The 23,473-nt window shown below is 44.6% G+C and overlaps 1 protein-coding gene across 1 annotated transcript; it reads left to right on the top strand.

The window, feature by feature from the left end:
- The first annotated feature begins 359 nt into the window (after positions 1–359).
- On the top strand, positions 360–19,587 carry LOC127395146 (uncharacterized). The gene is made up of 4 exons (XM_051641615.1): positions 360–459; positions 1,434–1,501; positions 16,254–19,286; positions 19,441–19,587. The coding sequence occupies exons 1-4, from the start codon at positions 360–362 to the stop codon at positions 19,585–19,587; spliced, it is 3,348 nt and encodes a 1,115-aa protein (XP_051497575.1).
- Positions 19,588–23,473: the final 3,886 nt, after the last annotated feature.

Genomic DNA, 23,473 nt, shown 5'->3' with positions numbered 1-23,473 from the left:
CGGCAACGTGGTTTAAGGAAGACCAGTGGCGTCACATTATTCTGGAAGCAGAACCTGGTGATACACTGCAAACGCTGGAATTAACTGCCGTGGTCTGGGCATTCAAGCATTGGCCACAAGATCCATTGAATGTGATAACTGACTCACTATATGTGGCTGGAATTGCCCAACGGATAGAGAGTGCTAGGATCAAAGATATCCAGAACCTTCGTCTGTTTGATCTTATGAGACAGTTACAAGCTGCTATACTCCAAAGGACGGAGCCATATGTGGTTCTGCATATTAGGAGTCATCAGTGGAGTGAAGGACTGGGCGAAGGCAATGCACGGGCGGATCAGTTAGTGTCAGTGACAGTGCCCATGAATGAATTCACCAAGGCTCGAGAGGCCCATGCGACGTTTCATCAAAATGCTCGAGGTCTACACAAGCAGTTCAACATCACGATGGAAGAAGCAAGAGGTATCGTGAAGGCATGTCCTACCTGCAGCCACCATGGTCCAGGTCTCGGCGTTGGGGTGAACCCTCGGGGTCTAGGCCCAGATGAGGTATGGCAGATGGATGTCACGCATGTTCCTGAGTTTGGACGACTGAAATATGTCCATGTTACCATCGACACCTTTAGCAGATTTGTGTGGGCTTCAGCCCAGACGCGCGAAAAAGCCTCTCATGTCATCCGTCACTTGACTAACTGTTTTGCTGTGATGGGAGTTACAAGGCAGCTTAAGACAGATAATGGCCCGGCATATTCTAGTGAGCGAACGCGAAAGTTTTGCCAACAATGGGGAGTACAACATATTACAGGGGTGCCTCACTCTCCTACAGGACAGGCCATAGTGGAGAGAGCTAATCAAACTCTGAAAATGTATATAGCAAAATTTAGTGACATTTTAGATGTTCAGGAAAAGCTTTTTAAGGTGTTATTTGCCATGAACTATCTTTGTATTTTTGCTGATCAGGAGGTCTCACTCGCATATATTCACAGTGGGCTTGAGAAAAACCGACAACACGGGGGACAACCATTGTATGTGATGTACAGAGATCCTGCTACAGGTATCTGGAAGGGCCCTGATGAGGTTCGGTATCTGGGTAGAGGTTATATGTGTGTTATTACTCTTACAGGACCGTTGTGGGTATTCAGCAAGTGGACACGTCCAGCGAAAAGAGAAGATACAGTGACTGTTGATTCGCACGGTGCCAACCACGACCCATAGAAGAGAAGCTGCCTAAAGGCCCTGAGATCATGGGACTGAGCGGTTGGACTGTTCTAAATTGTCTAGTGTTGGTAACTTGGGTAGCTAATGGAGGAAAGGCCATCCTCCTTGACTTTAGTCCTCGACAGAATCTGTGGGTTACCTGGGCGAATCAAACCGGTCAATCAGCTTTTTGTTTATCTCTTGCATCAGCTGCTGACCCATTTTGTACATGCTTAATAGGGGTGCCCTCCTATGACCGGAGTCAGTTTAAGAAATACAGTAATGGGAGCTGTGAGAATGAAACAACGGTTAGTGGCTGTAGTGCTAAATTAATAAATGGGTTGAATGTTAGCCTACCTTGGGATCCTCAGGAGACAGACTTATTTGGGTCCATGACAATAGGTAACACCTCAGAAAATTGGACTCAGACTTGTATAATGTTGGCAGGATCCCAAAGGGGGACAAACGTGACCACACCTACTGCTGGGTATGACTATCAATCAAAGGGAAGTTACTGTGGAACTAACTCTTCAGCGAGTCAAGGGTTGGGAGCTCTGGGTGCAGAAACATCTAAGAGGAACCAGTCAATTTGGGTAAATAATACTGCCAAGGCCTTACCTCCGGGAATATTCTTAATTTGTGGTGATCGTGCCTGGCAGGGGATCCCCAAGAACGCCTTTGGTGGACCCTGTTATTTGGGAAAGTTAACGCTGCTACACCTAGACCATACACAAATACGCAACATACTGACCAATAGTGGTAGGCGCACAAGAAGGTCCCTAAATACCTTGACTCCACACTGTAATGACCAAGTGGCACTATGGTCAACCACGGCACGAGTGTTTGCCTCAATGATACCTAGTATAGGTACTGCACATGCATTGGCATCCCTTGGAAAATTGGCATGTTGGGCCGTTAAACAAGCTAACGTGACTTCGGCTATCTTAAGTGCCATGGCCCAAGACATGAACAACCTACGGCATGCTGTCCTACAAAATAGAGCGGCCATTGACTTTTTACTCTTGGCCCAAGGACGTGGATGTGCAGAGTTTGAAGGGATGTGTTGCTTCAATCTATCAGATCATAGTGCCTCCATTCATAAGCAGCTCCAATGGTTAAGGGAACACACTCAGCAAATCACAATTAACAACAATCCATTTGACTCCTGGTTGACATCCATATTTGGAGGACTTTCTCCCTGGCTGGTATCAATCATTACAGAGGGATTGCGTTGGGTCGCTATACTATTGCTTATTGTGATTGTAATCAAGATAGCTTACCATTGTATTATGAAAAATGTAACAAAATTGTCTGATAAGATATTGCTTGTACAAAAAGAAAAAGGGGGAATTGTTGAAGAATGGCTTGAGCAGCAGGGCCATGGGCCCTTGCTATCTCCTCGAGAGGCCTTGAGAGTGTAACACAAATAGCAGCTGTACAAGCAATCTCTTTTTTTTAGCCTAACACAAGTATAAACAATCTCTCTGTTAGCTTAAACTAACTCAAGGACAAGGTAGAGAAGTAGAAGAATAGAAAACAAGGAAGAACCCTGGAACTCAGATGTGTGTTACTATCCAGTAAAATCACTGCAAGTAGTTACCATCCAGTGAAATCACTACAAGTAGTTACCGTCCAGTGAAATCACTACAAGTAGTTACCATCCAATGAATTCACTACAAGTAGTTACTATCCAATGAATTCACTACATGTAGGTTCGGAAAAGGGTATAAAAGTAACACTGTGTATTCAATAAATGGAAGCTTGCTTTATCAATCACATTGATTCTGGACTGCTTGCTTTCCTCGCCGCCGGCAGGGTGGTGGTCCAATCTTAGCAGGCTTTTTGAGACTAGTGCTCTTCTCCTTTATACAGCTAATAGCATGTAGCATGTGCTACAGCAGTTGCCCAATGACTGTTCCACGTTTGCAGTGAAAATTCTTTATCACCTCCTGCATTTCTTTGGTCCAGTTACTTGTAGAGACTTTAAGTCTTTTCTGCCAGGTTGGTGATTTACATGAAAACATGCTCTGAGACTCTTCATTAATTCAAGGCCTGGTTATCACCAGATGTTCTTGCTCAGTGCTAGCTGTGTGTCCTGGTTTGAGCCAGGATTAAGCCACTTTTCCTTTTACTGATTTTTTTCCCTTCACTAAGCTTTCTACTGATAACGCTGGAATGTTTTTGTTACTGCTGGGACTGCAAGGTCATGTCTTTGCTCTGCCAGCTCAGACACTACCAGGAGATCTATGACCCCCCACGTAGGAGGCTGAATTAGACAGACAGAAAAACTGGCCAGAGATATTCCATGCCATATATCTACATAAGCTCAGAGGAAGGTCAGAGTTCACACAAGACAACTTCCTTCCTGCTTCTTCCCTTCTTCTTCTGTCCATGGCCAGCATCCAGGTAGGACTCTGACCATCCATCACCGTCGACCCCCAGGCTTGAGCTCTTCTGACCCTTATAACACTGCGCTCTCTCAGGCAGCAGTCCGGGACTTTTCGGGACTGTTTGCAGCTAAGGAGCTGCGGGAGTTGCTGGGGGTGGGGCGAGGCGAGAGGCTTTTGCACATACCTGAACATATCTGTATATAATTGTATATATTTTCTCATATCATTAGTGTTTAATTAAAGCTGTGTAGTTTAGTTTTGAATCCAGTAAAGTCTCTCTCTCATTCTCTCTCTCCTTCCCTACCTGAGTAGGAGGCGGAGAGGATCAAGAGCATTGTTTATGATCCTGAGTCAAATGGTGACAACTGTGGGCAATCGGCTACGGGCCGCGGGTGGCCTTGCTCTTGACAAACTACAGCTGTGCCCTTGATTGTTAGAGATAAATAAGTTTGAGGGAAAGAAGGTATGTGAGATACAGATGTGTGTTGACATTCTTGTAAGAAAATGTAAGAAGCTTGTAGCCTATCATAGAATAAGATAGAACGTGTGAACAGAAGCTGTTAACCAATAGGAAGGAAGCATAAGGCGCACGGACAGGAGACAAAAGTATAAAAATGCAATGTGACCATCATGGTGTGTCAGCCATGTGTCCACCGCAGACAACAATTTATTGGCACAAAACGTGGGGCACGATCTTAAGCCTAGGCTATACATTTTCACTAAATGGGAGTGTTCAAAATTCTGTCTCTGATGGGAGGAATCCCTCATATAGCAATGGGCAACACTTCTGCTGAATTTCATGACGGATTGAAAACTGAACAGACACTTCCTGAAATGTATCTGCTGGACGTTGTTCCCAACATGCAATTGTATATGTGGTATGCAGCCAAAATCATACCACTCTGTGTAGCTGCTCTTGTTATGGTTTCATGATTTATTGACAGAGCTGTAGCCATAATCAACCCTATAATTACCAGCCTAGTGATCCTAGGGTTTGTGATACTGATCTTTATGGGTGCACTGTATGTGTACAGTTATGGTACAGATCCTAAAGTGAACGGAAAGGTCCATGTTGGTAATGCCAGTAGCAGGTTCAATTTTACCTCTCCATTTTCTTTCAAGCTGAGTCTCCCAGCTCTTGATCTGAATAGCACTGTTGCAGTAGGGATGCTTCTGCTGCATGTTTATAATGTATTGTGGATGCGTAGGGCAAGGTGTTGTTCCACTCACTGCCAGTCCCCCACAGGCAATGCTGCGGCCACTGTTACTGCTGCCACCCATAATCCTGCTACCACCACTGGTGCTGCTACAAAAACAGCTGCATCTGCAAAGATTAAGTCCACTCCCATTCAAATAAAACTAGTTAACCCTGTGACCAGGAGCAAGGCAAAGTGAAACGCTCCTCCCTTTTTAACTGGCTCCCGTCTGAAACACCCAGAATTTCTTCAGGCAACGATAGAGACTGACATTGAGGCAGCAGACAATTATAATCTGGTGATGAAGCAGTTACTTCTCAAACAGATAAAAAATCAGGCCACTCTCAAGCAGATAAAAGAGCAGGCCCTCCTCAATCAGATGACGACGATGACCTTGTCCAGCCTTTCTCTATGAAAGAACTGTGCTTCATGAGAAAGGACTTCACCCGCACTGATGGTGAGGGAATTCTTCCTTGGTTGCTCCGATGCTTTGATAGTGTGGCTGAAACCTACAATGCGGATGAGAGAGAAGCCAAGCAGTTGGGATTCCTGGCCAGAGATGCTGGTATTGACAGAGCACTTAGTAATAAGGTGGGAACTACCACCATGTGGGACCAACTTCTTTCAGCTGTGAGAGATATCCCCACAAGGGTGACATCGAATGGCACCAAAGCAGAACATCCACTCTTGATAGAGCCATCATGTATTTGAGAGAGATAGCTGTGTGAGAGGTGATCTATGATAAAGATGGACTTACAGATTCTGATGACATCCTGTGTGACACACAAATGTTCCGGAGGTTTGCGCAGACTGCACCATCCTTCATGGGATGCTTTGAGGATGATGAAAGACCAACGGTGTGTGAACTGGCTTTCAGAGCACAAGAGTATGGAGACATGATCTCTGATTACCATCAGTTCCACACCTTAGCCATTGAACAAATAAATGACAGAAAGAATAAGATGCCGAACAAACGTATCTTCCTAGAGACAATTGGCCACATGTTGCAGCCATTAAGAGGAGATGTCCTGCCACCAGACAGCAGCGACAGAGACAAGACCCACTTTGATATTCTCCTGATATGCGTGCAAGAGCTACTAAACAGAACAAAGGCAGGAACTAGTTCTTCCAAGAAGAAGGCTGCACCAGTCATCACCCAGGATGGTTCATTGACCTCTAATGCTCAATATTAGAGGTTGCCACTGTTTGACTTGGGTCCAACAACAATGCTCTCGATCCCCTCCCCCTCCCACCCAGGTAGGGAAGGAGAGAGAGAAAAAGAGAGAGACTTGGCTGGATTGAAAACTAAACTACACAGCTTTAATTAAACACTAACGATAAAAGAAAATATATACAATTATATACAGATATGTTCAGATATGTGCAAAAGCCTCTCGCCTCCTGCCTCCCCCCACCCCCAGCAACTCCCACCACACTCCCCTGAGCTGGAACAGTTCCGAGAAAATCCCGGAGCTGCTGCTGGAGAAAGCGGAGAGTTGTGAGGGTCAGGAGAGCTGGAGCCTAAGGGTCGACAGTGCTGGATGGACGGAGTACTCCCCAGATGCCGGCCATGGACGGGAAAGAAGGGAAGAAGAAGAAGGAAGGAAGTTGTCTTCTGTGATCTCTGACCTTCCTCTGAGCTTACGTAGATCTATGGAATGGAATATCTCTGGCCAATTTTGCTGTCTGTCTAACTCAGCCTCCCACGGGGGGGTCAGAGATCTCCCCATAGTGTCTGAGCCGGCAGAGTGAAGATGCGACCTTGAAGCCCCAGCAGTTAGAAAAACATCCCACTGTCTTATCAGCCTTAGTTAGAACACACTCTGGCTAGTTAAAAGAAAGGTTGCTGAAGGAAAAAAAATCAGTAAAAGGAAAATTGGCTTCATCCTGGCTCAAACCAGGACAGAGGTGCCCTGCCTCCAGCCAGGGGGAGGAGAGGGACAACCGAGTTTACTAGACTGTGTGGTTTCGGTGGCCTGGCACATTAGAACCACAAAGATATAAAGCCCTGATGGACACTGGTGCACAGTGCACACTAATGCCATCGAATCATAAAGGGAAAGACTCCGTCACTATTTCTGCAGTGACAGGAGGATCTCAACAGCTGACTGTTGTGGAGGCCAATGTGAGCCTCACTGGTAAGGAGTGGAAAATGCACCCTGTAGTGACTGGTCCAGATGCTCCGTGCATCCTTGGCATAGACTATCTCAGGAAAGGATACTTCCGTGACCCAAAAGGGTACCAGTGGGCCTTTGGTATAGCAGCTGTAGAGACTGAGGACACTGAACAGCTGCATACTTTGCCTGGCCTTTCAGATGACCCTTCTGTAGCGGGGTTGCTGAAGGTGGAAGACCAGCAGGTGCCAATTGCCACTTCCACGGTGCATAGACAGTATCGCACCAACAGAGACTCTGTTATCCCCATTCATAAGCTGATCTGGCAATTGGGGAGCCAAGGAGTGATCAACAGGACTCACTCACCCTTCAACAGTCCTATTTGGCCTGTGCGAAAACTTGATGGCAAGTGGAGGCTGACAGTGGACTATCGTGGCCTGAATGAGGTTACACCACAGCTCAGTGCTTCTGTGCCAGACATGCTAGAACTTCCGTACGAGCTGGAGTCAAAAGCAGCCAGGTGGTATGCCACTATTGACATTAATCATGCCTTTTTCTCTGTTCCTCTACCACCAGAGTGCAGGCCACAGTTTGCTTTCACCTGGAGGGGAGTCCAGTACACCTGGAATCGACTGCCCCAGGGGTGGAAACACAGCTGAACCATTTGCTGTGGACTGATCCATGCTGCACTGTAGAAGGGTGGAGCTCCAGAACACCTGCAGTACATCAATGACATCATTGTGCAGGGTGACATGCCAGAAGAAGTCTTTGAGAAAGGTAAAGATATCATCCAAATTCTTCTGGATGCTGGTTTTGCTGTAAAAAGAAGCAAGGTCAAGGGACCTTCACAAGAGGTCCAGTTCCTGGGAATCAAGTGGCAAGATGGACGTCACCAGATCCCAATGGACGTCATTAACAAAATAGCAGCTTTGGCTCCACCATCTACCAAAAAGGATGCTCAGAAATGTTTAGGGACTGTTGGTTTCTGGAGAATGCATATTCCATGTTACAGTGAAATTGTGAAACCTCTCTATGAGGTGACCTGAAAGAAGAGTAACTTTAAACGGGGTCCTGACCAACAGAAAGCTTTTGAGCAGATTAAAAAAGAGATTGTGCAGGCAATGGCCCTTGGACCGGTTCGAACGGGGCCAGACATCAAAAATATGCTCGATTCCACATCCGGGTACGACTGTCCTACCTGGAGCTTCTGGAAGAAAGCACCAGGGGAGACCGTTGGGATTCTGGAGCTGGAGCTACAGAGGTTCCGAGGCCAACTACACAACAACTGAAATGGAGATACTTGCAGCACATGAAGGAGTGTGCTTCGGAAGTGATTGGCACTGAACCTCAGCTCCTCCTGGCGCCCAGATTACCAGTGCTGAGCTTCATGTTCCAGAGTAACCTTTCTCCTATCCATAATGCCACCAATGCGACTTGGACTAAATGGACTGCTTTAATCACCCAGCAAGCTCAAATAGGAAGACCTAATCATCCAGGTATTGTGGAAGCAATTACAAACTGGCCAGAAGGCACACACTTTGGAATGCCACCACAAGAAGTGGTGAGACAGGCTCGAGAAGCTCCACCATATGATCATCTACCAGAGACTGAGAAACAATTTGCTCTTTTCACCGATGGCTCCTGTCGTCTTGTAGGGAACCGCCGGAAGTGGAAAGCTGCTGTGTGGAGTCCTACACAACTAGTTGCAGAAGTAGCTGAAGGAGAAGGTGAATCAAGTCAGTTTGCAGAGGTCAAAGCCATCCAGCTGGCTTTGGACATTGCAGAGCGAGAGGGGTGGCCGAGACTCTATCTCTACACTGACTCGTGGATGGCAGCAAATGCCTTTTGGGGTTGGCTAAAGCAGTGGCAGCAGAACAACTGGCAGTGAAAGGGTAAACCTATTTGGGTTGCTGACCTGTGGCAGGACATCGCAGCTTGGATAGAGAAACTGGTGGTGAAAGTTTGTGATTGCATAGCTCATGGCTTGAGACAAAGGACAAGGAGGGTTCTTCATCTATTAAGGTCCTGGGCAAAACAAACTCAACTTGGGGAAAAAAAATATTTAATTTCACATTAATCAAACACACACAGGACACAGACAACACAAAGAGCAGGGCTTGCATATGTTACCCTACCCCTCCCTTCTTCCCGGGCCAAATCACTTTGTTCCCGGTTTCTCTCCCTCCTTCCTACCAGCGGCACAGGGGGACAGGGGATGGGGTTTAGAGTCAGTTCACAGGCTGGTGGTTCTTGCTGCGCCATCCTCCTCAAGAAGAAAGATTCCTTACAGTCCTTCCCTGCTTCCCCACGGGGTCCCTCCCATGGGAGAGAGTCCTCCACGAACCTCTCCTTCATGAGTCCTTCCCACGAGGTCAGGAGCAAGCTGCTCCAGCATGGGCATCTCACAGAGCCATGGGCTGCTTTAGGAACAAACTCCCCTGGCTCTTGGGTCTTCCAAAGCTGTGCAGTCAGAGTCCACTGGCAGCAAATCCACTGGCCACAAAATTCAAGTCCACTGGCCAAGTTCACCCCTCCTGGCGCCTTCAGGGAATGTTCCACCACATTCCTCCAGTTGCATGGGGACAGCCTGCCATCTCGCCATGGGTCACAGGGAAACTTCTGCTAGGGCACCTTCTTCCCCTTCTTCCTCACCACCAGCACCCCTCACAGCTCTTCTCCCTTAAGTGCTTCTCTGCTCAGGTGTTACATCAGTTCTTTTGTATGTTAATTGAAGGGGCACATCAATTGTCCCTCTAATGGCTCCTTGGCTGGGTTTGGATCAGGGGGAGCTTCTCAGCTTCTTATCGGAGCCACCCTGGGGCCCTTCCTCTGCTACCAAAAAACCCACCAAATCAAACCACAACAGTTAACTTCTATATCTCTGTGTATGTGTGTGTCCATGTGCACAATTTAGTTTAGAAGCTTTGTTAGATCTTTAATTGAACCTCTGTATTTGATTATAACAAATTGTTGATTATAGATTAAGTATTGCTAGAAAATCATATAATCTAATTTTCTGATTTGTTAGAATAATGTCAATCAATCTCAATTGACTGCTATTTCAAATCACACCACACCCGTAATTATGTGTTAAAGCACTACACTGAAATCCCTACACCAAAATCCTTTAGTTGTAAACTGTTGAACAAGTCTGGGACTAGGAATGGATTCAGCTGCACCTAGACTCCTCTCTGAGAAGGAGTTTAGAAAGCATGGGTGCCCATTCCGAACTGCGTGACTGTCACAGTTTAACACAGGATTGGCAATTAATTGAATTACAATAATGCTCTCTATCCCCTCCCACACAGATAGGGAAAGGAGAGAGAGAATAAGGAGAGAGGCTTCTGAATTGAAAGGTAAACCAGACAGCTTTAATGAAATACTAGTGATAAAAGAAAATATGTACAAATATATACACCAGTTACGTAGCTGGCTATGTGACTGATGCTACAGCCAGGGGTTTGGCTATCTGGATCATGGGACCAGCTTTGACAAACCTGTTCTACTGGGGGCCGATGGGATCCAACTATCAGAAAAGGGGAGGATCATCTTCGGCCATAGGCTAGCCAAGCTGTTGAAGAAGGCTTTAAACTGATGTGGCTGGGGGGAGGGAACCTTAATTCATCCCATGCCTATCAATTTCAGTGTGATGCCAGCACCAGTAATAGATGCCCAGAGCTTATAGGAGGGGCACAGGTCAGCAGGGGAGCACCTGGAATGCAGCATAATGAAATCCCAGCCCCTCCAGCTAGTCAGTTAACTTAATTGGAGGCCCAGCTTAAATGCCTCTATTGAAATGCACGGCAGCATGGGGAATAAACAGGAGGAGTTAGAGATGCATGCATTTCTGCAGGGCTATGATCTTATTGGCATTACTGAAACCTGGTGGGATGGCTCCTACACTGGAGCATCAGAATGGAGGGTTACAGACTCTTTAGAAAGGACAGGCAGGGAAGACAAGGTGGGGGTGTTGCCCCCTATGTCAAAGACCAGTTGGAGTGCATGGAGCTCTCCCTGGGGACAGATGAGGAGCCAACTGAGAGCTCCCACCCTCACCACGCCCACAAATTGTTACTGAGGCCAATGTTTCATTTACTAATTAACCGGTTTATTGAGGGTTAACACAAACTAAGGGGTGAGGTTTAGGAAAAATGTAAAAATGGCAAATGGCTACCAAGGATATATCAGGGAAGCAATGCAAAAGTACTGTGCCCTTCAGGGGAGTAATGCAAAAAGTACTGTGCCCTTAAGAAGTTCTCCCCAAGAGAGGGTTGTGGATCAAAGGAGAGGGAGGGAGGAGGGCAAACCCAACGACAGTCCTCCTTAAAGAGGTTGTGATGTGTGTGCAAGAATGGGGAGAGGGAGAAGGGGTTGTATGGAGTCGTTACCCTCCCGCAGCGAGTCGGCTCCCCTCTGGCGGCTGGCTTGTGGGGGTGGGGGTGCAGCCCACAGTGCAGTCCCTGGTGGCTTCTTCCCCAGCAGCAGCGGCAGCAGCGGTGACTGTGGGTGCCCCCTCCCTCTCAGCAGCAGTGGCAGCTTCTCTTGTTGGCACGCAGCTATAACAGGGTCCCAAAGTCTGTGGTTTTGGGGGGGCAGCAGCAGTGGCTTGGTTTCCCCGGCAACCATGAGCAAAACAGGGGGGGGGGGGGGCTCCGGCCCTAGCCCAGACGGGTGCTGGAAGGACCCAGTGGACCAGGGGTCAGAACCCTGGCGTGCTCACTGTTACGGCTCAGGTTCGATCCCCAGGGCAGGCAGGTCAGCAGGCCCAGCAGAGTCCTGGTACCAGGCTCCACAGCAGGGCAAGTCTGATGAGCAGCAGGGGGTGTCCCACTCAAGAAGCATCCAAGCAGGCCACTCTCTCACCTGCAAAACCCGTTGCCTTTTATACCCTGAAACAAAAATTCGGAGCTTCTAAACCCCCTTGCTTTCTAACACTCCTCACCAAAGTGGGAGGCTAGGTGCAGCTGGGTAAGGATTCTGAGATGAAGACTCAATAACAACAAACAAGCTGTTATTGAGCAGGTATTCTTTATTGCAGGGCTGGGCAGCACTGAGGATACTCCACCATGAGTGCTCCAACGAGTCAGTGAAACACCCCGACTAATATACACCAAAAACATGCATATTCAGTTCCATGTCAATGAGTTCCCAGAATTCTTTTACATAGTAATTTTATTTCCTGGAATTGGCTATCTTTGTAATTATGCATGCTCCAGGGTTTCCTGTGGGGGTCTTTGTTGATTCTAGTCCTTTGTCGTCTTTGTCCTGGTCTCTCCTCCTGGTCCTGTCTCCAGTCTCCTGCTGGTAGATTGCCCAGGTGGGTCAGAGTTCACATGAGTGTTGTCTGTAGGCGCCACAGGGTCTTAGAAGACTTGATGTTATCACAACCTACAGGATGCTTGGCATAGTTGACTGATAGTTTCACAAAGCACCTTGTTTTAAAAGCAACCCTCTTAGTATAGCAAATTCATTATTTTAGTAAACTTTTATTAGGCTATATTTCTATTGAATTTACTAACGAATATCCTATGATGTATCAACCCCAATGACCCACTGTCCAGTCAGTGTCATCGCCCCAATGCATGAACATACTAATGTCCAGAGCCAATTAGCATCCATGAGCCCCAAGTTGGTGCAGTAACTATTAGGGGAAATTCATAACTTGTTGCCCATCCTTCCTGCCTTGTATCACACCTGTTGTTTTTCTTTCATTTGTCCTTGAGCAGCAGGCCTGTTTTTGGTCCATTAGCTGGGTATAATCAGCAAAAGGCCTTTGCTGACTTAAAAAGCATTTTGTTTAGACTTATGTGGGGAAGAAGAACTGTTTCCCACAACCACCCAGGTCTTTCCAGTGAACTTTTCTTCCTCCATTCTGTTGTCCATCCATGGTATAACACAGGTACCTTTTACAACAAGACAAAAAAAACAATATCAGACAATAAGATGATACATAATAGAATATTTGTTAGTAAATTCAATAGAAATATAGCCTAATAAAAGTTTACTAAAATAATGAATTTCTATACGAAGGGTTGCTTTTAAAACAAGGTGCTTTGTGAAACTATCAGTCAACTATGCCAAGCATCCTGTAGGTTGTGATAACATCAAGTCTTCTAAGACCCTGGGCGCCTACAGACAACATTTATGTGGACTCTGACCCACCTGGGCAATCTACCAGCGGGAGACTGGAGACAGGACGAAGACGACAAAGGACTAGAATCAACAAAGAACCCCACAGGAGACCCTTGAGCCTGCATAATTACAAAGATAGCCAATTCCAGGAAATAAAATGACTATGTAGAAGAATTCTGGGAACTCATTGACATGGAACTGAATATGCATGTTTTTGGTGTATATTAGTAGGGGTGTTTCCCTGACTCGTTGGAGCACTCATGGTGGATAATTCCCCAGTGCTTCCCAGCGCTGCAATAAAGAATGCCTGCTCAATAACAGCTTGTTTGTTGTTATTGGGTCTTGATCTCGGAATCCTTACCCAGCCGCACCTAGCCTCCCACTGCGGTGAGGAGTGTTAGAAAGCAAGGGGGTTTGGAAGCTCCGAATTTTTTGTTTCAGTTGGCGACCCAGATGGGACCTCTTCTCTGCTTGGCTGCGGGAGCCTCCGAGTCGGCGACCCCCTAGGCTGGCCCCAGAGAATTCTCTGGAGGGACTCACCGATTCGGCGGATCCACGCGGGAGCAGACAAGGACCTCTGGTAAGAATAAGGCATTCTTTTGTTTGTTTGTTTGTTTGTTTGTTTTTGGGACCGGTCAGTTGGAAGGCTGCCTCGTAAGTCGCAGTTCGTAAGAACCCCGCAGGGTGGCGAAAGCACAGTAGAGTGTGCTTTTTGGTTCAGCACGCGTAAGTGTGCTTTGGGTACAAGCTCAGTAGAGTGAGCTTTGGTACATTTGGTTCAGCACGCGTAAGTGTGCTTTGGGTACAAGCTCAGTAGAGTGAGCTTTGGTACATTTGGTTCAGCACGCGTAAGTGTGCGTTGGCGGTATAAGCTCAGTAGAGTGAGCTTGTACAAGTATTGATTTCCTGGTAATCAGACTTGGCAAATGTTATTTTAGGTTGTGAACTTGGAAAATGTTATCTGGATATTGAGTTATTATTGGAAATACTGATCTTGGTTTGGGAATTGCATTGTATTATCTCATGAGATTGGATGAAATATTTGTGAATTGGATGTGTGTGTGTGTGTGTGACTGAGACGTGCAGTCAAGCACGAAGTGAGTGTGGAGTTCTGATCCGCGGTTCCGCAGCTCCGCGAGGGGCGTGGCCGGAGATGAACAAAGCGAAAGTTTTTATCATTTGTAACTATGTATAGAGATCTCTTTAAGATTGAAACAATAACAAAGTTTGACTGATAGTAACTTGGAGTGTCTTAGCAGCTGCCGAAGGGATAAAACTGGATTGATAATTGTTTAATGTGTGTTTTTTTAAGTGTCCCAAGTACCCTATGTTTTATGTGATTAATGTAAGGGTTTCTGGTTTTGTTTTGTTTTGTTTTGTTTTTGAGACAATGGTATAATTGGAATTGTCAATTGTGGGACTGACCTGTCGATATCTGGAAAGAATTTATAGTCTCATTGAAGCATATTGTGTTGGGTTAAAATAAATAAATAAATGGGGGGGCAACAGAGTGGAGAAGTTTTAAAGAAAAGCCCCTTGGGTTGCATTTTATCCCACTGGAAAGAAATTGGAGGACCACCAGGTGGAAGTGTGGATAAGAAAACTTTGATAAAATACTGCAATCAGTGGTGGCCGTTGTATAAGTTAGATCTTGGAGAAAAGTGGCCTGCTAATGGGACTTTTAAGTATAACACCTTGCTACAACTTATGTTATTTCTCCGCAGAGAAGGAAAATGGGATGAAGTGGTTTATGCAGATATGTTTTTCACTTTGCGGAATCACCCTGAATGGCAGAGAGAATGTGGAATTAATTTAGCACCCCAGGACCCTTTGGTCCTGGCGATAGAAAAAGAAAATAATAAGCAAAATGGGAGACTAAAGAGATGTTGCTCAGCTTGTAGTATTGGGCAAAGATGTTTGAAGGTCGGTGTACAAGAAGAGAGATTGGAGGATTACTGGCCTCCACCACCACCTCCACTGGAGGAAGAAGGAGATAGAGAGGGAGATGCAGGTGCTGCAGGGGGTGGAGAATTAGGGGCAAGAAGGGAGGGAGCTGGTGTAGAATTTGCTCCCATCATTACTAGAACTCGGAGTAAAGCAGGACTTGCTATACAAGCTCCACTAAGACAGGCAATGGGAACGGGAGGACCAGCCAGGATTAAAATACCCTTCACCTTTACAGACTTAGATGGTTGGAGGGCAACCGTGGGAAATTTTCGGGATGATCCTGAAAAAGTTGCCAAAGGGTTTGAACTGATTGTTAAAACACAAGATCCGGACTGGGAGGATGTGGATGTGATGTTGGATGCAGCATTTAGTGAGTCAGAAAAACAGATGATTGTGAAGGCAGCCAGAGCCCAGGTACAAGCTCAGATTTTGGCTAACGCACTGCCGGGAACAGTGGATAATCATGTCCCAACCACTAACCCCGGCTGGGACCCTAACAATTCGGGAAATCGGAATTTATTAATCCGATATAGGGAATGGATTGCTTATGGAATAAGAAATGCCATCCCAAAGGCAGTGAATTGGTCCAAATTGTATGAAATTAAACAAGATAGAAAAGAAACACCTACTGATTTTTTGAATCGATTAAAAGAAGGAATACAGAAATATACCCCTTTGGACCCCAACTCTCAGATGGCAAAAGATCAGTTAATATTCCTGTTTTTGGGACAGTCAACATGTGATATTGCAAAAAAGCTCCAGAAACTGCAGGGGACAGACATGAGGGATCTAGAGAAATTGTTGGAAATTGCTTGGCGAGTATACCGGAATAGAGATGGCCAGAAAGAAAGGGTATTGGGCAGAACTGTTGCCAATGCCACCATAGCCGCCCTGCGCACCACAGGGGGGCCAGCATCATCCCAGAACCCATCAGAAAACATTACTGATGGAGGAAGGGGAACTATGAGAAACAATACACGTTCCCAACCTAGGGGAAATAAAAAACTCCAGAGAGATGAGTGTGCTTTTTGCAGGCAGAAGGGGCATTGGAAAAGGGAGTGCCCAATATTAGGCCAGCAGGTGGTGGTAGCTGATATGAATGAGGATTGACACAGACCAGGGGAGTCTTCCCTAGCAGAACCCTTGGTAAAAATTCAGCTAGGGAAAGAAGAGAAGCCAGTTGAATTTTTAATAGATACAGGTGCCACATTTTCAGTACTAAACCAGAATTTATTGCCTGTAAGTCAGCAGACTGTCAATATTGTGGGGGCAACCGGACAGGTTGAGAAGGCATCCTTCCTGAGACCATTGCAATTCAAAATTGGGAAAAGTGCCGGGATTCATAAATTCCTTTACTTACCTGAGGCCCCTAAATCTCTTTTGGGAAGAGATTTATTAGAACAATTAAAGGCTGAAATAAGATTTAAAGATGGAGAAATTGAATTTAAAATACCAGAAGATAACTACATTGAAATTTTAAGTTTGACTCTTACTGAACCCCAAAATAAGGAGGAAGAAATTGATCCAGAAATAAAGGATCAAGTATACCCAGGGGTATGGGCCTCAGGAATGCCTGGAAAGGCTAAAAATGCAGAGTTGGTCACTATCAAACTCAAGGAAGGAGCGCAACCTGTTAGGTTAAAACAGTATCCCCTAAAGCTGGAAGACAGGCAAGGGGTGAAAAATATTATAAAAGACTTCCTGAAATTTGAACTACTAATTGAGTGTTCTTCAGAATATAACACTCCTATTTTGCCTGTCAAAAAGCCTGATGGTAAAACCTACCGATTGGTACAGGATTTGCGGGCAATAAACAGGATAACGGAAGATATACATCCAGTAGTGGCAAACCCATACACCTTGTTGAGTAATTTAAAGGAGACCTATGAATGGTTCACAGTATTGGATCTGAAGGATGCATTCTTTTGCCTCACCTTGGCCCCTGAAAGCCGCAATTTATTTGCTTTTGAATGGGAAAACCCTGATTCAGGGCGAAAAGCCCAACTTACCTGGACAGTGTTACCCCAAGGATTCAAACACAGTCCTACAATCTTTGGAAATCAATTGGCTAAGGAGTTAGAGGCCTGGGAAAGACCTCCAGGAAATGGGACTCTTTTGCAGTATGTTGATGATATTTTAATAGCCACAGAAAAAAAAGAAGAATGTAAAGAATGGACTGTGAGTTTACTGAATTTTCTTGGACTAAGTGGTTACCGAGTCTCATTACAGAAAGCACAGATTTTGAAGAAAGAAGTACAATATTTGGGATTTGTGGTTTCCAAGGGACAGAGACAGCTTGGGAATGACCGGAAGGAAGCTATTTGCAGGACTCCAGAACCAACTACGGTAAAAGAGCTTCGAACCTTTCTGGGAATGACAGGTTGGTGCCGACTATGGATTCATAATTATGGACTAATGGCTAAACCTCTATATGAGTTAGTGAAAAATAGCCAGACACAATTAATATGGACTGATGAAGCTAGGAGGGCATTCAAAGAATTGAAACAAGAGCTAATGAGGGCACCGGCTTTGGGTCTGCCCGACATAACCAAGCCCTTCTTGCTGTTCTCATATGAAAAGCAGGGGGTGGCTTTGGGAATTCTAGCCCAGAAGCTGGGTCCCTATAAGCGAGCAGTAGCATACATCTCCAAACAACTGGATACAGTTAGTAAAGGATGGCCAGGATGCCTTCGGGCAGTGGCTGCGGTTGTTCTGAACATTCAAGAAGCCCGGAAGTTCACTTTGGGACAAAAGATGGTTGTGCATACTTCCCATGCAGTAACCTCTGTTCTGGAACAAAAAGGGGGGTATTGGCTCTCACCATCAAGGTTCCTGAAGTACCAAGTTGTCCTAATGGAACAAGATGATGTTGAAATTACTACATCTGCCATCATTAATCCTGCTTCTTTTCTGAGTGATAAGCAGGAAATGGAAGCCATCACGCATGACTGCATAGAGACTATTGAGACAGTATATGCAAGCAGATCTGACTTGAAGGAGGAACCACTGGAGGATGCTGAATACACTTGGTACACCGACGGGAGCAGTTTTTTAAAAGATGGAGTCCGCATGGCAGGATATGCCATAACCACCATGGATCGAGTAGTGGAAGCAAAGTCCCTCCCTAAGGATACATCTGCACAGCGAGCTGAAATAATTGCTTTAGTGAGAGCACTGGAGCTTGCTAAAGGTCTAAGAGTGAATATCTGGACAGATTCAAGATATGCCTTTGGTGTAGTCCACGCTCACGGAGCTATTTGGAAGGAACGAGGACTTTTGACGACCCTAGGAAAACACATCAAGCATGCAGATATGATTCTGAGACTTTTGGAGGCTGTACAATTGCCTTCAGCCGTTGCTATTATGCACTGCAAAGGACACCAGAAAGGTAACACTGCCCAGGGGGTGGGAAATAAATTGGCAGACTATGAGGCAAAAAGAGCTGCGGAACGAGGTGAGGTATTAAGTTTGATTCCTGAGAAAACTTTGACACTACCTGATTCAGTTGATTATGATGAAAGGGATCTTAAATTGATCAAAGATTTGGAAGCAGAGATTGAATCGACAGGTTGGGCAAAATTGAGAGATAACAGAATAGTGGTTCCTTTCAGGGTGTTATGGAAACTGGTAAAAACAGAGCATGACAAGACACACTGGGGAACTGGAGCTTTGTACAACTCTCTCACAAAACAAATAGTAGCTAGGAATCTGTTTCAAACTGTGAAGAGTATGGTTGATAGATGTGAAACCTGCTTAAAAAATAATCCAAAGGTGGAGAATCGAATAAAATTTGGAAGTATTGATAAAGGGAATGTTCCAGGCCAAAATTGGCAGATAGACTTTTCAGAACTCCCTAGAAAGGGTGGGTATAGGTATCTGTTAGTATTAACAGATACCTTTTCAGGATGGCCTGAAGCCTTCCCTTGTAGAACCAACAAGGCCCGAGAAGTCACAAAAATTTTATTAAAAGAAATTATTCCTAGGTTTGGAGTGCCAGAGGTGATCTCCTCTGATAGGGGAACACACTTTGTGTCACAAGTGGTTCAGCAAGTTAGTAAATTATTAGAAATTAATTGGAAGCTGCACACAGCTTACCACCCGCAAGCGAGTGGGCAAGTGGAAAAAATGAACCATTTGATAAAGAATCAATTAAGTAAAATTTGTCAGGAAACACATTTGAGGTGGGATCAAGTCCTCCCTATTGCATTATTACGGCTCCGAGTTAAACCAAGAACTAAGGAAAAACTGAGTCCGTTTGAAATTTTATATGGAAGACCATTTCAAACTAGATATCAAGGACAAGATCTCACTCAGGTGGGAGAAATTAACATGCAACAATATCTGATTGCATTAGGGAAACAATTACAAGAAGTAAATAGACGGGTAATGTCTACTAGAGCGTGGGGTCTGGACTCCCCGGTGCATTTGTATAAACCTGGGGATTTGGTTTATGTCAAAAACATTTCAGGTGATCCTCTTGAAGAAAAGTGGAGTGGCCCCTTTCAAGTTTTACTCACAACCTATACTGCAATCAAGCTTGAAAAACACGCTGCCTGGATCCACTATTCGAGAGTCAAAAGGGCGCCTAGTGGATCATGGAAAGCTCAACCTGTAGGACCCACATCTGTAAGACTGACCCGAAACTAATAATATTGTTATGTCTTAACCTTGGGTTGGTGGGAACATTCACTCCTAGTTGGCCCCTGAGAAGAAGATATGGACCAGTTGATGGGCTTAAATGGCCATGGGAAGACAACACTGGGACAACTGTCCATTTCTCTGAGAACTGTTCTATATGGCAACCCTATACTAGAAGTAGTAAATTGACAGGATGGCATGGGATGAACTTTGTATTATGTCCAAACTTGACCAGTGTCACATTGGTAACTACAGTTCCCCTAAAATGTTGTACAGTTAAAGGGATGGGACCTCCATTACAGATGAAGGAGTGCTTCCTTCAAAACCAATGGAATAACACCTTCATAAACAAGAAACACACTTGGGAAACTGGTACCTGGGACACACTGATGTGTACAGATGGAAAGGTAAATAAGACTGCTGGAAAGGTGGCCTCCTTAACGCTCCTAAATCCACAGCCAATTGTAAATCAGGATCAATTAATCAAATTGCCATCAACTTGTATAAATGTGGCAAGAATTAGACAAAAACACGTGCTGTTCTTTAATATCTCCTTTCCAGCCACACCTCCTTGTAGAGCCAAACGAGCTTGGTATGATACCTTGCTTGGAGGTGTAGGAACTGGAATAGGGGTTATAAATTCAGTAGATTTAGAGACTCTAAGGAACAAAGTCGGTACAGCAGGGTTCGATGTAGCACAAGCAATTAAAATTCAGGCCGAATGGATGCCAACCACCTTTAACCCTCAGATACAGACATTAAAATACGATAAGGAATCTTTACAGCTCTTTAATAAGAGTATAATTGCCCAGGTACAATCACTAAAAAACTTGACTAAATTTGTGGACTGGACAGTCTGTACTCTACAAACAATGTGGCAATTGGAACAAAAGAATAAGGTGCAGTCTTATTTAATGGGAAATAATGAGTTCATGTGGAGAAAGATCTTTGGACAATGGGTCCATCCTAAACATTGGATAAAAGCATATTCCCAATTTGTGCAATGTTATGATTCTTGGTGTGCAGGAAAACTGATATTCTATAATATTACCAACCCTGAAGTAATGTGCAAGTTTTTAGTTTTACCAACACTCTTCTCAAGTCAGGGGAACCTAGAATATTGGTTACCAGAATTTCGAGGGAAGTATATTGGGAGCAATAATAAAACATATGATTTGAACCTTTGTGAAACCACCCCTGAAGGCACATTGTGTGGACAACAATCACAATTATACGAACCCTGCTTGTTAGAACATTCTGTCAATAGTTGTAAATGGACAATTTTGTCTCCTAAAATGTTTGAAATGTTTATAGAGATTAATGCTAGACATGTGTGCTTAGTAACTAACAATCAATCAGTAGTTGAAGAGTATGGAATGACTACCCCGTTTATAGGATGTCTCAGAAATATAACCCATTTAACCTGGCACGGACAAACATACTCATTCTTTGCATATACAGAGGAACAGGTGGCAATGTTTTGGCACTATGAAAGCTTGAACCTAAGTCAGACAAGCTTATCTTTGGGGAAATTAAATGAGATATTGAACCAGTCTCAAGAACTTCGAGAGCATTTAAGGAAACAGAATAAAACCTTGGCTGAGTCTATCATTAAAACAGTAATAGCCAAAGACAAACTTATTGGTCTGTCTAGTCAAATTGAATCTGAAACCGCCCATCATTGGTGGGATATCTTTTCAGGATACTCACCCTCTGCAGAAAGAACTTTAAATATTTTAATTCACCCACTTTTGATACTATTGATGTTTGTGATTATATTGACGGTAGTTAATTGCCTTTTATGGTATAAGCTAAAGAAACTGACTTTAAGAATTTGGGCCTTGCCTAAAGTAATGAAATATAATGATCTAGAATCTTTGTAAAGGAATTTACAAAGTTTAAAGAAAAGGGGGGATTGATACATAATAGAATATTTGTTAGTAAATTCAATAGAAATATAGCCTAATAAAAGTTTACTAAAATAATGAATTTCTATACTAAGGGTTGCTTTTAAAACAAGGTGCTTTGTGAAACTATCAGTCAACTATGCCAAGCATCCTGTAGGTTGTGATAACATCAAGTCTTCTAAGACCCTGGGCGCCTACAGACAACATTTATGTGGACTCTGACCCACCTGGGCAATCTACCAGCGGGAGACTGGAGACAGGACGAAGACGACAAAGGACTAGAATCAACAAAGAACCCCACAGGAGACCCTTGAGCCTGCATAATTACAAAGATAGCCAATTCCAGGAAATAAAATGACTATGTAGAAGAATTCTGGGAACTCATTGACATGGAACTGAATATGCATGTTTTTGGTGTATATTAGTAGGGGTGTTTCCCTGACTCGTTGGAGCACTCATGGTGGATAATTCCCCAGTGCTTCCCAGCGCTGCAATAAAGAATGCCTGCTCAATAACAGCTTGTTTGTTGTTATTGGGTCTTGATCTCGGAATCCTTACCCAGCCGCACCTAGCCTCCCACTGCGGTGAGGAGTGTTAGAAAGCAAGGGGGTTTGGAAGCTCCGAATTTTTTGTTTCAAAGACAAGACAATATCAGACAAACAGCAGCTGCAGTTAAAACAAAATAACCACATCACATCTAGCGCTTTGTCCTTCTCCAGCCGTTCCCCTCGCGGGGTGCTGGAACCGCGGATGAGGACTCCGCACTGGCTTTAGGACTTAGTCCCATCTCACTCAATTCACACTCACATACCAAAACCAAATTCCGAGGGGGGTCTTAACATAAACAGTTAAGCCAAGCAAGTCGGAATACAGAGACTGTGTGAAATCTCCAGTGTGTCTCAGGTCAGACATAGACAAAGCAGGTCTTATACCAAACAAATTACTAATCTCCAATACCAAATTATCAAAAGAAAACCTTTACAAAATGCCAGTGATCGTTGACTACCCTAGGATGAAGCCAATTTTCCTTTTACTGATTATTTTTTCCTTCAGTAAGCTTTCTTTTAACTAGTCACAGAGCCTTCCAACTAAGGCTGATAAGAGCAGAATGTTATTCTAAATGCTGGGTCTTCAAGTCACACATTTGCTCTGCCGGCTCAGACACTACAGGGAGATCTGTGACCCTCCTGTAGGAGGCTGAGTTAGACAGACAGCAAAATTGGCCAGAGATAGTCCATTCCATAATATCTACATAAACTCAGAGGAAGGTTAGAGATCACAGAGGACAACTTCCTTCCTGCTTCTCCTTCCCTTCTCTTCCATCTATGGTCAGCATCTGGAGAGGACTCCATCCATCCATCACCGTCGACCCTTAGGCTCGAGCTCTGCTGACCCTCATAACTCTCTGCTTTCTCAGGCAGCAGTCTGGGATTTTTTCGGGACTGTTTGCATCTAAGGAGAGTGCTGTGGGAGTTGCTGGGGGTGGGGGCAGGCAATATGGGTTTTGCACGTACCTGAACCTATTTGTATATAATTGTATATATTGATACATCATAGAATATTTGTTAGTAAATTCAATAGAAATATAGCCTAATAAAAGTTTACTAAAATAATGAATTTCTATACTAAGGGTTGCTTTTAAAACAAGGTGCTTTGTGAAACTATCAGTCAACTATGCCAAGCATCCTGTAGGTTGCGATAACATCAAGTCTTCTAAGACCCTGTGGCGCCTACAGACACACTGATGTGGATTCTGACCCACCTGGGCAATCTACCAGCGGGAGACTGGAGACAGGACCAGGACAGAGACAGGACAAAGACGACAAAGGACTAGAATCAACAAAGAACCCCACAGGAGACCCTCGAGCATGCATAATTACAAAGATAGCCAATTCCAGGAAATAAAATTACTATGTAGAAGAATTCTGGGAACTCATTGACATGGAACTGAATATG

This window comes from Apus apus, chromosome W (genome assembly GCF_020740795.1).
Source record: "Apus apus isolate bApuApu2 chromosome W, bApuApu2.pri.cur, whole genome shotgun sequence".
Classification (NCBI taxonomy): domain Eukaryota; kingdom Metazoa; phylum Chordata; class Aves; order Apodiformes; family Apodidae; genus Apus; species Apus apus.
The sequence above is the reverse complement of the archived record's forward strand: the minus strand, read 5'-3'. Positions and strand labels throughout refer to the sequence as shown.

Coding starts and splice junctions, on each gene's coding strand:
- LOC127395146 (XM_051641615.1), top strand. CDS start 360: ATGAATGAATTCACCAAGGCTCGAGAGGCCCATGCGACGTTTCATCAA. Junction 1,502..16,253: donor GCTGTGAGAATGAAACAACG/GTTAGTGGCTGT, acceptor GCAACCGGACAG/GTTGAGAAGGCATCCTTCCT. Junction 19,287..19,440: donor AAGGACAAGATCTCACTCAG/GTGGGAGAAATT, acceptor AAAACATTTCAG/GTGATCCTCTTGAAGAAAAG.